Source organism: Gymnoscopelus braueri (assembly GCF_963280865.1).
Source record: "Gymnoscopelus braueri genome assembly, chromosome: 3".
Taxonomy (NCBI): domain Eukaryota; kingdom Metazoa; phylum Chordata; class Actinopteri; order Myctophiformes; family Myctophidae; genus Gymnoscopelus; species Gymnoscopelus braueri.
In genome coordinates, this window is record NC_137612.1 from 58,357,138 (window position 1) to 58,373,378 (window position 16,241).

At 41.8% G+C, this 16,241-nt stretch overlaps 1 protein-coding gene across 1 annotated transcript in view; it reads right to left on the reverse strand.

Moving 5' to 3' along the window:
• The window catches only part of LOC308079425 (sodium- and chloride-dependent taurine transporter-like), a 46,635-nt gene that overhangs the window by 15,736 nt on the left and 14,658 nt on the right, over positions 1 to 16,241 (reverse strand). Inside the window, exons 2-9 of the mRNA XM_080420901.1 lie at positions 12,643 to 12,875; positions 11,652 to 11,786; positions 8,521 to 8,609; positions 7,949 to 8,094; positions 5,224 to 5,356; positions 2,699 to 2,833; positions 2,360 to 2,463; positions 2,044 to 2,168 (exon numbers count right to left, since the gene is read on the reverse strand). Of these exons, the coding sequence (XP_080277027.1) occupies positions 2,044 to 2,168; positions 2,360 to 2,463; positions 2,699 to 2,833; positions 5,224 to 5,356; positions 7,949 to 8,094; positions 8,521 to 8,609; positions 11,652 to 11,786; positions 12,643 to 12,871 (1,096 nt within the window). The 5' untranslated portion in view covers positions 12,872 to 12,875. The remainder of the gene's footprint in view (positions 1 to 2,043; positions 2,169 to 2,359; positions 2,464 to 2,698; positions 2,834 to 5,223; positions 5,357 to 7,948; positions 8,095 to 8,520; positions 8,610 to 11,651; positions 11,787 to 12,642; positions 12,876 to 16,241) is intronic.

A 16,241-nucleotide genomic window follows, 5' to 3' on the forward strand; every position in this document is an offset into this window, starting at 1 on the left:
ACAGTGAAAACAGGACAATTTGTTTCTCTAGGTAAACACCACCACACTACTCCAGTGACTGATAACTGCTGCTATAAATGCAACAACATTGTTTTGTCATGTAAACACAGGGCAAAGTTACATTATCTGCCTTTAATCACGGTTATTTTTGGCACAATTATTGTGACATGAAATTTCCATATCATGGAGTACGTATAACTGAGATGAGTCCAATAGTAGAAGCAGCAGAACAGCATTATGGCTGACAGCTACAGTAGACATTTAAAACAGGTTCATTTGACATCAGGAGTTTTATGACAAAGCATCCAGTGACAGTCTTCTGGCTGACTGTCACTTTCAACATCATAAAAACTTGACAGTCCTCTGGCTGACCGTCACTTTCAGAAGAGCTGCTACATGAAACTCAAGTTTCCTTCACATGTCCTTCAAAACAAAAGTATTTTGGTGATGGACAGTGCACGATTACAACATTTAAGTTGACGATTAATTGTCATCCTACATATAAATGACCAAACCTCTGTGGACAGGATATGTCTGTTCTATGTTCTCTGTTCTCTGTCCTGCCCGGTTCTCCTCAATCGCTTGAGCAATTGATCTGAATCTGCACACGCCCATTGTCCATTAGCATTATGCACCAGATGACGCCGCCCGTTTTTACCTTTCCCAAAATGTACACTGTTTATTAGCCTTTTTATGTCGACGCCAGAGATTTCTTGTGTGTCACTTTCCATCCCTGATATACTGTCTGTGCACAGCGCATAACCCACACTGCACATACTTTGGGTGCTCATATCCCCGGACGGGTATGGTCTAGTACAAATAATTGCGATTAGCTATTTAAAAGTAGATTTTAAATCCCTCGGCACGCAGCTAAGTGTAAAATCAGGCATTACGACGCCATCAAGGCTCGCCAACATACATTTTTACTCGACTTAATCAACTGTAAATTTAGTCGACTAATATTCAGTCAACTAAAACTAGGCTAAAACTGAATCAAAATTTGCTGTCAAAATGAACACAGTTTCAGTGCCTGAGACAATCTGTTGTGTTCCTGTCTGTAGGTCAACGGCACAAAGATGACCTTGAAGTGAACCTGAACGTGTTGCATGCCTTACAGAGTGAGGCGTCCAACAATAACACCAGAACATAATACTACCATGTCATTGAAAGGACCAAAATATCCAAGCAAACAAAAACAACAACATGGGACTTGCGCTACAGCCTAATAGTGGCTATTATTAAACCTCCAGTTTTCCACTCACGGAAAATCAGCTCAGTTGTTGGCAAAGGAACCAAACATAAAAATGTCAGTCTCATATAAATATAATGTAACAAACGGCCTGGATTAGAAGAAGGCACGTGTGTTATGTATCTTTAGGGTTCAGGCCCAGACAGAGAGACCACAACTGTGGCCACGGTCAATAAGGCAGAGTGACACATGCATATAGACGCATGTTGAGAACAACGTTGATAGCGTTCACTAACGTCCACACTATGTTGGTTTGTTAGAAAACGTGTCCTGCTAACAGTGACACTGTGCTAACTGAGCTGTCACGTGGCTCGGTAAGAAACTCCAGCTTTGAAACTCCAAACTTAAGATTCTAAAAATCTAGAATTCTACAAAAGTTGCGTTAGCAATGCTATAGGATCTTTGCATGGTTTTGATTGTGCGGATCGCCAAATCCATTCATGATCCAAATTACTCCCCATTTGTTTTTTGTTTTTTTGTTTTCTTTTTTTTTGGGGGGGGGGGGGGCTTTATCAACCACAGTGATTTTCTGATGATGCTTTATTTTATTTTAATGAAACCAGGGAAGCAGTGATGGTGAGCACTGCCATTCTTACACTTCACTGCCTCACTCAGCAATGAAGTTGTGTGTTATTTTTGTCTTTGAATTTTATGAGGAGTTTCCCGTAGCTGTCTGGGCTTCCCAGAACGGAAACCTTCGTACCCATCTGGGTTTCCCAGAAAGAAACCCTCATACCCGTCTGGGTTTCCCAGAAAGAAACCCTCATAACCGCCTGGGTTTCCTCAGAACGTACCTGACTCGGCCACATCAGCGATGTCCACCCCTTGCTCCTGTGCCATGAATCCCAGGACGGAAAATATTGCGAATCCGGACACAAAACTGGTACCGCTGTTCAGGGCCCCCAGCAGCATACAGTCCCTATATGTCACATATACAGTATACGGTTTTAATAAACACACACAAATAGTCCCTATATGTCACATACAGTATACGGTGTTAATGAACACAAACAAACAGTCCCTATATGTCACACATATACCGTGTTAATGAACACACACACAAACACGAGCCCACCCCAGCAGACCCTCCATGAACGGGGACAGCCCTACCTGTAGCAGTTGTACTTGTACTTGTTGTAGCTCCCCAGGGAGGTCATGGCGCCCAGGCAGATGGCGTAGGAGAAGAAGATCTGCGTGCCGGCATCGATCCACACCTTGGAAGACGAGAAGACAGAACACAGAGGCTCACCTTGATTGACCAGTGTTCATTTTTATATGTTGGCTATTAAAAAAATAGCAGATGTACAAGATCTTGTACATCTGCAATTTTTTTTATATTTAAAAGAAAGCATCTCAAACGTGACAAAGTTTGAGAACCGCTGCCATTGACCTCCTGCTTCTAATTACTTAATCCGTATCATAAAGGCAGTGTGTGGGCCACCTACGTACCTCGGGGTCCTGCAGGCGGGCCAGGTCAGGGTAGAGGTAGAACTTGATGCCCTCGGAGGCGCCGGGCAGAGTGACGCCTCGCACCAACAACACGATGAGCATGACGAACGGGAAGGTGGCCGTGATGTACACCACCTGGACACACACACACACACACACACGCACACATTCACATTCACACGCACACGCACACACACACACGCACACACACACGCACACGCACGCACACGCACATTCACATACACACGCACACGCACACACACACACGCACACGCACACGCACACGCACACGCACACGCAGGGAAAATAAAACACCAAACATTACAGCTCAAAGCTTTTCTTTTTGTTTCTGGTTGCATAGTGTTCTGTCAGATCTCACAAAAAAAAAGAAAAAAAAGAATACGCGATCTAACACAAGGCCTATTGGCGCACGTTTCAAGCTGTGGCGGACCCGTGATAGAGTTATGATGATTTTTCTACTGTACCATAGAATCATAGAAAAGGTAAGAAAACCGTGGTCCAAAATTCAAGGCACTGGGAAACATTTCCAGTTTTTTTTACCTTAGTAAACGTTGCCCTAAATATGTTATGCTTCCAGTCGCTAGTTTAAAGTCTTCTTTGAATTATCATTACATGCTGTTTTTCCCATTAACCCATTAAGACCGGGAACGCATCTGTCATTTTAAGATTTCTTTGGCTATTTATTTTTTTTCAATCGTGGAAAATGTGTGCAAATCTGCAAAATCTATATATTTTTTAAAGCGAAATGTTTTACTTAAATCTTTGCTTCTGGGGGATTCTACAAATGTCTTCTAAATCCGTTTTCTGTAAAACATATGTTTCCATTTCAGTGGCTTTCAAACCTTTTCATGTCAAGGACCCCCAAAATGATATGTATTTGGCCGCTGACCCCCATCAAAATATGTTGTAATAGGGACCCCCAGAAGCAAAGATTTGAGTAAAAAAAAAACCTTTAAAAAATATATATATATTAAAATGTTTGCACAAATGTTCGAGATTAAAAAAAAAAAAAAAAATCTCTGGCACAAAATATATTTGAGATGGGGGTCCGCAGCCAAATACATATCATTTTGGGGGTCCTGACACGAAAAAGTTTGAGAACCACTGTTCTACTGTGCTACAAGTAATACATGTGCGCACGCACGCACGCACGCACGCACGCACGCACGCACGCACGCACGCACGCACGCACGCACGCACGCACGCACGCACGCACGCACGCACGCACGCACGCACGCACGCACGCACGCACGCAAACACAGTGCTTGTAAGGTCAGTGTGTTGTGTTTTACATGTGGTTAATTGCTCGGTTACAGGCCTTGGCAGCGAACACAGAGAATAAATCAGCCCTGACCAATCAATAAGCCTTCAGGGGGACGGGGGAGGAGGGAGGGGGGGTGTCTGGCATCGACTGCATAGTCTGTCTGCGCTGACTGCTGTTGCTGATGTTGTTTTATGGACGTGTAAAGCTGCAGTTACCGCTATAAATCCACTGCTTGTCTGCTTCTATACATTATACGGTACACAGTACAACATGGCTGTCGGCAGTGGTGGGAAAAAGTACTCAAATGCTTCACTTAAGTGAAAGTATCAATACTGCAAAGTAGAAGTACTCTGTTTACAAGTGAAAGTCAAGAATTTAAAATGTACTACGTAAAAGTACAAAAGTATTGGTATCAAAATGTGCTTAAATTACCAAAAGTAAATGTACTAAAATGTTTGAAAATAGCAGATCTACAAGCTCACAACACGTCGCGATGCGACTTGATGCGACTAGTAACTAAAGTTTTCAAATAACTGTAGTGGAGTAAAAGTACAATATTTGCCTGTAGTGGAGTAGAAGTAAAAGCATAGACAGTTGGAAATACTCCAGTAAAGTAAAAGTACCTCAAAATTGTACGTAAGTACAGTACTTGAGTTAACATACTTAGTTGCTTTACACCACTGTGTACAGATTATTTACTTTTTGATATTAGACTGATTCTTGGTTTATAAATGATCTATGATCCTAGATTATCATTTCTATGCCTCGTGTTTAACTTGCTTACTGTAAGTCACTCTGGATTTGACTGATAAAATGCCTAAATTGTGAAATTGCTGATTTCTATGCTATACGCTCAATTCTGGAAATTCACTCGGCTTTTTCCTTTCCCTCGTTTTTCTGCATGTTTACTCCGTTGCCAAGGATACCATGACGTCACCTCAGGTCTCATGTTTTTTTTTCTAAATTTAGTCCTGGTGAATGTGTGATCACATGAGGTGTGTGTGTGTGTGTGTGTGTGTGTGTGTGTGTGTGTGTGTGTGTGTGTGTGTGTGTGTGTGTGTGTGTGTGTGTGTGTGTGTGTGTGTGTGTGTGTGTGTGCGCGCGCGTGCGTGCGTGCGTGTGCGTAACCCTAACCCAAACAGAAAACAAAAGCTGAATTTATAGACAGACAGACAGACAGACAGACAGACAGACAGACAGACAGACAGACAGACAGACAGACAGACAGACAGACAGGCACCTTGCCGGTGGACTTGACTCCCTTCCAGATGCAGAAGAAGCAGATGATCCAGACAGCCGCCAGACAACCAGCCAGGTCCCATTTGATGGGTCCCATCTCATCGATGCCTCCGCTGATCCCCAGCACGTTGTGCCTATTGTGAACACACAGAGGAGTTTAATGCATTATTGATTATCCATTATTATCAGTGGTGGGGAAAAGTGCTCAAATGTTTTACTTAAGTAAAAGTATCGTTACTGCAATGTAGACGTACTCTGTTACAAGTAAAAGTCCGGAATTCAAAATTTACTTGAGTGAAAGTACAAAAGTATTGGTATCAAAATGTACTTAAAGTACCAAAAGTAAAAGTAATAAAATGTTTGAAAATAGCAGATCTACAAGCTCACAACACGTCGCGATGCGAGGCGTTGTGAGCTTGTAGATCGTCTATTTTCAAATAGTTTTCAAATGTATAAAATAGGGCAAAAGTGATTAATGTATGTTTCATAATATCATAATTTATATCTGCAAAGTAACTAGTAACTAAAGTTTACACATAATTGTAGTGGAGTAAAAGTACAATATTATGTTTTTGAATAATTGATTAAACTGATTAGTTTGATGAGGTGTTGCACCTCTATGTAAGCCTGCATATTAGTGCACAAGTACAGTACCTGACTTGAGTAAAGGTTCTTAGTAACTTTCCATCACTGTGAGCGTTATATTGTGATGAAAGGCTGGCTTTGTTTGTCAGAAAGAGCATTTTCTTTTTTTTATCATTCAGAGTAAACAGGAAGTCTGATCTGATCTGATCGTTTGATTCACAGCTCATCTCAATGGATCGTCAATAAGTTGAATTTAATGAAGAATCTAACATCACATCACATTCACGATGACTTACATCATACAGTAAATGAATGTAGTTACACATATCGTCCCTGTCGGGTGGAAACCTCACATCTCCAAAACTGTTACTTTTCAGGATTCAAATTCAAGAATAGCAAAAATAACAGATCTACAAGCTCACAATGCGGCGCGATGCGCCGCATTGTGAGCTTGTAGATCTGCTATTTTCAAATAGCCGAGATGTATATAGGGCTGAAGTGTTTAATGTATGTTTTGTAATAATAATCAAAATCTACAGAGTAACTAGTAACTAAAGTTTTCAAATCATTTAGTGAGTAAAAGTACAATATTTGCCTCTGAGATGTAATAGAGTAGAAGTAAAAGTACTGAAAATTGGAAATACTCTGGTAAAGTAAAAATACCTCCAAATTGTACTTAACTACAGCACTTGAGTAAATGTACTTAGTCACTTTAAACCACTGGCTATAGGTGCAGACTATTAGTTTTTTATATTTGTCAGCCTAGGACATTATCCTACCCACAGCCTGTTCGTTAGAGGGTTTCAACAACTTGGGATGCCCAAAAAGGAGGCAAAGAGTCTGGCAAAGTATTGTGCTGTCTCTGCTATAATTGGTAGCCACCACATATGGCGGAGACGCTGTTACCTGTAACAGTATGGGTATAGGTCCTATACCCATAGAGTACTGAGTGACATGCTTATTATTGTATCATGAAGGCATATGCCATGATTTTGTGCATGTAACCTTACTGCATTTGATTTGATTTGATTTGTTTGAAAAGCAAAACCACATGGTTACAGCAGTTCGAGCATTACACAAGAAAGTCCTGAGACCTATTTACGTTGAGGTCCTCTCACAATTAACAGTCAATACAAGTTACAATACATTACAGTACAAAACACATGACATTAAAATATACAGTACATACACACAAACAAGTGCTCCCTTATCTTTTCCTAGTCTACTGACCCTCTATAGGGGAACCTTTTCTAATAGACCTTGTCTGCTGCTTAAAAGACCTCAGATTGGTTGTCAGTTTGACACTGGTTTGGAGGTCGTTCCACTGTGTGGCTCCTATGTAAGTAAATGATTCCCCGCCCAATTTGCTTTTAAAAGCCGGATGGCTCACACCTGCTACAGTGGCTCTGGTGAAGAAATGGCGTACTTCCTTTCTCTGAGTAAAACATGTCTTTTCAAATATGGGGACCTCGCCATATATGATCTTATGAACCATGGTCAATCTGGCCATGGTTACCCTGGATTTTATTGGGAGCCAGTTGAGCTCTCTAAACTGGTTCCTTCCTGTATGGGATCTGGGTCCCAACCCTAGAATGACCCTGATCAGTCTATTCTGAGCTGACTCTAGCTTGGTTTTGAGGGATTTCATTAAGCCCTCGAACCAAGATGTACTCGCAAAATCAAAATGGCACAGGATAAGGGAGTTGGCCACCACCTGTTCAGTGGTGTAAAGTAACTAACTACATTTACTCAAGTAATGTACTTAAGTGCAATTTTGAGGTACTTTTACTTTAGTGGAGTATTTCCAATTGTCTATACTTTTACTTCTACCCCACTACATCTCAGAGGGAAATATTGTACTTTTGCTCCGCTACAATGATTTGAAAACTTTAGTTACTAGTTACTTTGTAGATTTAAATGATTACATTATAATACATACATTAACCACTTTAGTCCTATTTTATACCTAGGCTATTTGAAAATAGCAGATCTACAAGCTTGTATCTGCTATTTTCAAACTACTTTTGGTACTTTAATTACATTTTGATACCAATACTTTTGTACTTTTACGTACATTTTGAATTCCGAGCTTTTTCTTGTAACAGAGTACTTCTACATTGCAGTATTGATGTGTGTCTTACTCCCAGAACTCGGTGACGGGGGAGGTGAAGTTGGTGGTGTTGGCGGCCAGCCAGAGGGTTTTGTTCTTGCGGACGGTGTCTTCCACACAGCGGGGAGTGTTCCATGGCTGGTTGCATTTGGCCCACGGCAACTCTGGCTGGAAACACTACAACACACAACACAACACAACACAACACAACACAACACAACACAACACAACACAACACACACACACACACACACACACACACACACACACACACACACACACACACACACACACACACACACACACACACACATAAAGTTTGGATGAGCGATGGGCAGTGGTGTAAAGTAACTAAGTACATTTACTCAAGTACTGTACTTAAGTACACTTTTGAGGTATTTTTTACTTTACTGGAGTATTTCCAATTTTCAATACTTTTACTTGTAACTCCACTACATCAGGCAAATATTGTACTTTTACTCCACTACAATTATTTGAAGACTTTAGTTACTAGTTACTTTGCAGATATACATTATTACATTATATATTAACCACTTTTAACCATTTTACGGAGCATAATGAACATGTTGTTCCATACAGTACCTGTATCAGATAATAGAATCCCCAGGCCAGGATGACGATGTAGTAGATGTTCAATAGAGACACAATCACTATGGAGGCATAGCCTATACCTGTGGAGAGAGAGAGAGAGAGAGAGGAGAGAGAGAGAGAGAGAGAGAGAGAGAGAGAGAGAGAGAGAGAGAGATTTACTATGGTGAGAAGGAGGTATAAATTGCTACGATGAACCACTTCAGCCCCATATACTTCACTGTATGACGAATGGAGGTAATAGCTAAAACTGTGTGTGTGTGCATATGTGTGTGTGTGTGTGTGTGTGTGTGTGTGTGTGTGTGTGTGTGTGTGTGTGTGTGTGTGTGTGTGTGTGTGTGTGTGTGTGTGTGTGTGCGTGCGTGCGTGCGTGCGTGCGTGCGTGCGTGCGTGCGTGCGTGCGTGCGTGCGTGCGTGCGTGCATGTATGTGTGTGTGTGTGTGTGGAGTCATGTCCCTCCCTTTTAAACACTCTGCTAATTAACAGCTACTTAGCATCCCTCCCTGGGGGCGGATACACACACATACGCACGCGCAGAGACACACATAAAAACACACACTATCTATTTTTCAGCTTTTTCTGTCCATCCTCACGTCTCTCTACCTCTATTTCCCCCTGTCTTTTATCTCTGTCCGTCCGTCCGTCTGTCCATCCGTCCTGTTTGTCTGTCTGTCTGTCTGTCTGTCTGTCTGTCTGTCTGTCTGTCTGTCTGTCTGTCTGTCTGTCTGTCTGTCTGTCTGTCTGTCTGTCTGTCTGTCTGTCTGTCTGTCTCTGTCTCTCTCTGATGTGTTTCTGTGCTGTTGCTATAGCAACGTGTAATTTGGCACACTCTGTACACTGAAGCCGTGTGTGTGTGTGTGTGTGTGTGTGTGTGTGTGTGTGTGTGTGTGTGTGTGTGTGTGTGTGTGTGTGTGTGTGTGTGTGTGCACACACACAGAGGTGTGAGAGAGACGGTTGTGTGTGTCCATGTCCAGAGGTGCAGTGTGAGCTTTTCCTCAGCAGTGTGTTTTTGGCATATTGGGGTCAACCCCAGGACCATGATTTACAGCAGCGCATGGATCTCAATCTATTCAGGCCGTAACCCCCCCCCCCTCCCCCCCCCCAAATAATCATAATTGAACTGGGGACCACCCATTTTATTTGACTTGGTTACATAGATAAATATTGTAAAAAAGAAAATTAAAAAAAAATAGCAGACAATCTACAAGCTCACAAGCTTGTAGATTGTATATTTTCAAAAAAAGATTTGCCTCTGTCTTAGCTAATATTTCACAATTTGGCCAATGTTTAACCATCTTTTATATTATAGTTGGTTGTTTACTTTTGATGCCGTAATGGTCTCTTTTAAAAAACATTGAGGAATTGAAAAGGCCAAATTGTCACTTTAGAAATGTATACACAAGTGGAGAGGAAAGGAGAGGACAGGAGAGGAGAGGAGAGGAGAGGAGAGGAGAGGAGAGGAGAGGAGAGGAGAGGAGAGGAGAGGAGAGGAGAGGAGAGGAGAGGAGAGGAGAGGAGAGGAGAGGAGAGAATTCTAAGGGTGTACATGTGCAGCCCTGGTTGCCTAGCAACGTGTGGCAGAATAAGGTCGCGGAGCTCAAAGGGAGACGAGTGTTCTGACTCAGCCACTGGTATTAAAGGCAAACACTAGAACTGTAACAATAACTATGTGATGAACAATCTAGAAACCAGTGGTTCTCAAACAATTTCAGGACCCCCCAAATTAATATGTATTTCTGAAAATATTTTGTGCCAGGGAAACCTGGCACGAATACATATGCTAATAATAATTAAAAAAAACTAACACTTTCAAAGGTTAATATGAGCATCAAAACAATATCTTAAATATATTTTTGTTAGCACATGTATTCCATAGGGCTGGACCACAAATGGACAAATTACATCATCAACCTGCGACGGGCATTGTCCCGCTTGAGTAAAAGATGAACTATTTCAAAAATAAATGCAATATTTAAAGGGATAGTTCACCCCCAAAAATACTTTTTTTCTATTGATTACACACCCCATGGGTCCTTGAATTAATGTTTTTTTTTTTTTTTTGTCACATTCCTAAGCCAATAATTTGATGACCGGCGGCGGCTCCGGTAGGAGACTCAAAGTGTCAAATTATTGGCTTAGATGAATTCAAGGCTTCATGGGGTGTGTAATTGATAGTAAATAAGTAATTTTTCGGGTGACCTATCCTCTTAACCGATTTAGACCTGAGGCCAATTTTTAAAACACCCTCTAAATCCTAACCTAAGTTTTCTGAAAAACTTCAAATATTTTTTAAAATAAAAAGAAAAAATGATGTTGCTATATACTGTACATAGCAACAAGAGCCGCGGATTGAAAGGTATAGTTACGTAATGGGGTTCCAGGTCTAAATGGGTTAAGGTGTTTTTTAAGAGATCAGACACCACAATACCTTTGCCGAGTTCCCCTACAAGTGACAACATTCCTCCCTGTCTGTAGCATTCTTACAACACACTCTCACTCCCCAAAATGCATATCTTGTGACAAATGTGACCAAACGTCAAACGTTTGACTGGAAGGTAGTTCCGTTCCAGTCAAACGGTGCAGTCTTCGAGGTCGAGTTAGAATGGTAACTCATATCCCCCCCTAGTCCACTTGTGCCGTCGAGGGCATACCCCTTCCAGTTTGCCGTCTTGGAGAGTGAGAATGCGTTTATTTTTAAGGCCTTTGAACGCAAATGTAAGACTTTCTTTGACTTTATGTCTTTTTAAGTCCTTAATAAGGCCTTATTTGGTCAATTTAATAACTAAAAATAAATGACCAAAAAGGTGAAATACTGAAGTAAAGTAAAAGTGCCCCAAAAAAATGATACTCAAGTACAGTATTTGAGTAAATGTGTTTTCCCCCCCCAATTTACAGAATTTATTTTTCATTTGGTATTTAATTATTGAAATATTTGGAATTTTGGGGGGATTCTTTGAAAATATTTTGAAATAATAACATGTTAGAAATTAAAAATATAAGAAACGAAAATTAAGAAATGAAAAATAAGGGGATTTTTACTCGCGACCCATAAAAATTGGTCCGCGACCCAAACTCGGGGCCCAACCCACTGTTTGGGAAACAGTGGCGTATTATAGTGTACGTACCAGTGAAGATGGGGCAGAGCTTCTCCCAGCAGGTGATGCCCCCCTCGGAGGTGAACTGACCCAGAGCCACCTCCAGGAAGAACACCGGCAGACCCCCCCCAAACAGGAAGATAGTGTAAGGGATGAGGAACGCACCTATAGAGAGAGAGAGAGAGAGAGAGAGAGAGAGAGAGAGCGAGAGCGAGAGCGAGAGAGAGAGAGAGAGAGAGAGACCTTTTTGACCTTCAGAAGCACCTTTATTAAAACACTGAAATGCATGTCGTATCATAGTTACAAATACCGTAATACGCTTTATCAGTGGTGGAAAAAGTACTCAAATGTTTTACTTAAGTAAAAGTATCAATACTGCAATGTAGAAAGACAGAAAGTACTCTGTTACAAGTAAAAGTCTGGTGTAAATAGCAGATCTACAAGGCGATGCGACGCGTAAATAGCCTAGAACTAGAGAGGACATGGACATGGACATAGACATATATTGTTTCTAGTATTTCCCTCCACTAGAAAGGATTGCTATAGCGCCCCCTTTCGGCCAATTGGAGTAAGATTGGTTTCAGTGATATTTGGAATGCCTCTCCATACTGCAAAGTTTCATACAATTATGAGTCTGCATTGTGTGATAGGGGCAGAAGAATAGGTTTCATAAAACTGCAATATTCATTGACTCATAAAAGTTTCATTTTTTCATGTACAAACTTCTCTTCCCCTGGGATTTTAGATGTTGGTCCAAAGTTCATGTGTAAAAAGTGCAGATTGCTCAAATATCCCAGGAGATGATCCTTTGGCCAATGGCTGTGGCTTTCATGTCACTAACCCTTGACATAGCCCTCTACCATATAGCCAAGTTTCGTAAAAAGTGACGGCACGGTAGAGATAATACGGCGATTATGCGTAAAACGGCGTAAGATTAATAATAACAAAAGTGTAGCGATGCAAAGAGGGTTCACGGCCCTTAGGCCTTGGCCCCTCAATAATAATAACAATAATTCCTTACCTCCACCGTTCTTGTAGCAGAGGTAGGGGAACCGCCAGACGTTTCCTAAACCCACGAAACCCCCTGCCACGGACAAGACAAAGTCCAGCTTGCTGGCCCACTTCTCTCTCGGGGGGTGCTTGCCCTCGGCCTCGTCCTCTGGCCGTGTGCCAGGACTCTTCCCCGGGGACGGCTTCAGCGTGTCTTTATGGAAGTCCTTCAGACACTGCAGCTTCTCCTTCTGAGACATTGTGCTATGGAGAGGATAAGGAGACAGAGAGAGAGAAGGTCAGCTTCTCCTTCTGAGACATGGTGCTATGGAGAGAGAGAAACAGAGAGAAGGTCACTTACAGTCCGCTAACGCTATACATTTCCACATAGCAGTCCAGTACCACAGAGGTTCTTTATTCTTTATTAGGATCTTTATTCTTTATTAGGATCACCATTAGCTTCCACAAAGTGGTCGATACAGTCTTCCTGGGGTCCACACAAAAAGTTATATAATAAAGACAGACAGTATATTGTCCTCAGTACCAGGTACCGCACCAAACCTAATGGCCTCGCACGGCCTAGCACCCAAAATATCTCCCGTTCCCGTAGCGCTAATATAATAGGCCTGCCCCCTCCCAAATCCACAGCTATGCATTGCAGACTACGCTCATTGACACTCCTTTGTAATGAAGTAAGTACATTACACAGTACAGTAGGTGGAGATCATTGCTTTGTCCCTCACAATGTCATGTAAAGTGGCCAACTGTCCTGTACACCAGTGGTTCTCAACCAGTGGTCCGGGGACCACCAGTGGTCCTTGAGGGGGTTCCAGGTGGTCCCCAGCTAAATGATGGAGTTTTTTACACTCTCAAAAGGTAAATTATTGTTATACTAATTTAAATAATTGTTATGTTGTGCCAGTTATCTCTTCTATGGTACCAACATCAATACAGCATGGCATTGTGGACAAAATTGTATCCAACGACAACAAAATTATTCAAAGTCTTGGGTCTGAGAGGCTAAATCTCATTAAATGGTGGTCCTTGACTCAAATGACGAATAAATAATTGACCTTGATATGAAAAGGTTTGAAAACCACTGCTATACACCAATGCAAATCCCCTGTGCAGGCAGTACTCCAGCTATCGGTATGAACCAAAAGGACCCTTATAGGTCTGTAAAAAAAGAGTGTAAAATGGAAGCCAATAGATGTTAATAAAACTGTTTATCAACAAATGTAAACAAATCACAGCAAACTAGTGCAACATATATGTATAGAGATAAAAAACAAGAAACACAGCCAACAACAAGTCCTGGAGTCCTGGGATAGCATAAGATACCTCTGACTCACGTAACCCCAGCTCACTTTTACTAGGCTGGGATGGTTCAATTAAGGTGGAGGACAGAGTACAGCAACTTGCAATGGGTCCGGTCTTTAAGATACTCAGAGGATCAGTGGCCCATATACCTGTCAAACTACTTCTCTAGAGCTCTGCTTCTCAACCTGTGGGTCCCAGGGGGGGTCCCCAGATGACAGTGAAGTGTCGCTTTAAGGACTTTTAAGACCTTTTTAATACATACAAAAAGGAAAAGGAGAAAAATGTGCTCAAACATTGGCCAATTGTCAAATCATGTAAGAAAGAGGCAATTTTTGTTGTGAGCTTGTAGATCAACTATTTTCACAATATATATCTGTGGAACCGAGTCAAACTAAATGTAATGCCTCAACTCCTATAATTCCAAGTGCTTGTCAGGGTGGGGGGTCCCCAGTTCAAATCTGATTATTTTGGGGGGTCCCCAGTTCAAATTTGAATATTTTGGGGGCTCCCAAGTTCAAATATGATTATTTTGGGGGACCCAGAATTGACCCGGAAGTTTAAAAAAAAATCGTCTCCTTTACTTCCTGTTTATTTCCTGAAGGGAAATCCCTATATCTCCGTTCCACTTTGCTTTATGGTCAAAACAAGGCATTTTCAACAGGCCACAGCTCTGCAATGGAATATTGTACACAGCTACTTTTTTCCCCCCCCCGTGACTCCAGAGATCCGCGTGCGTTTAATGCGGCGATCTCCGTGTGTGCAGCGATCATGGACAATATTCCATGATTGTTCAGAAAAACACTTGTTTTTTGCTGTTACTGGGGTGACACTATTACACTTTTAACTTTGGCAGTTAAAGAGTTCTCCTATCTTTCCGTAGCTCCGTCTGTTGTCATTTTTAGGATCATGCACTGCTCTATCGATTTCTCCAGCGAGGTCAAAGTTCACCGCAAATGTTGTCATTTTGTCACTGATTATTGAACTTTTTTTTTTTTGGTTTGTTTTGTTCTCAGTTGCAGATCATCTGGTGTCACCAGGCTTTCAGCCACTAGCTGCAGTGGTGGAAAAAGTACTTTATATATATTTTACTTAAGTGAAAGTATCAATACTGAAATTTAGAAATAATCTGTTACAAGTAAAGGTCTGGAATTCAAAATGTACTTGAGTAAAAGTACAAAAGTATTGGTATCAAAATGTACTTAAAGTACCACAAGTAAAAGTACTAAAATGTTTGAATATAGCAGATCTACAAGCTCACAACGCGTTGCTTAAGTGTTCATGTTTGTTTTGTGTTAATAATCAAAATTTGCAAAGTAACTAGTGACTACAGTTGTCAAATAATTGTAATGGAGTAAAAGGTATCTCTCAACGTAAAACTCTCTGGGCTCTATTAATTACAGTCTTAACTTAAGACGTGGAGGCGTGGCCAATACCATTTAGCTATTATGAGTGCGCTACGCGGTAAACGGCCTGAATTAGTCATGAGTGTGTTTGGGCATTACTTCAACCAAACCAATCAGGCTGCCATTCACTTTAAGATCAGTGCATGACGCAGCGCTATTTTCTGTGCGTTAAGTGGTGAGATCAAAAGAGAAAGAAACCTCACATTGAAAGGAGAGATGTCCAAGTGCTGATAAAAATCATAATTGATACATCGAATTAACATAGACACTTTGGAGATTTGCTATGCGGTGAGTCTTGTTGTGTCAAGGGGCAAAATAGCAGATACTGCATAGCGCCCTTAATCAACATATGAACACTCCCCCAGGTATTAAATATGCTGGCGAGTCTTAAGCCTTAAGTGTTTGCGTTCAGCGCAACTTGCAAAATAGCGATTGCGCATAAGACGGTGGCGTTATGACTTAATTACTGCATAAGATCACATCTGCATGAACGGGATGCTGGTTTCAAATCTGGCGACGTGGAAACGCGCAACACGACGCGCGCGGCCCTAAACAGCGCCATCAGGAAGGCGAAAAAGGCCTACACAAAAAAGATGCAAGACAAACTCAGCAATGGCGACATCAGGAGCACATGGCAGGCGGTACACACATTGACAGACTGCAAAACAAGAACCAGAAGCGAGGTGAACCCGCCTGCCTCCCTCCCCAACGAACTGAACACTTTCTACGGCCGGTTTGAGATCAGCCCCAACCGCGGCAGCCAAGCGGGGCCATCAGCAGCACCAGCAGAGGAGAACCCTCTAACCATCTCGGAGAGAGAAGTGCGTACAGCCTTCGCACGGGTCAACATCCACAAGGCAGCCGGACCTGATGGGATTCCAGGCCGGGTCCTTAAGGCATGTGCAGA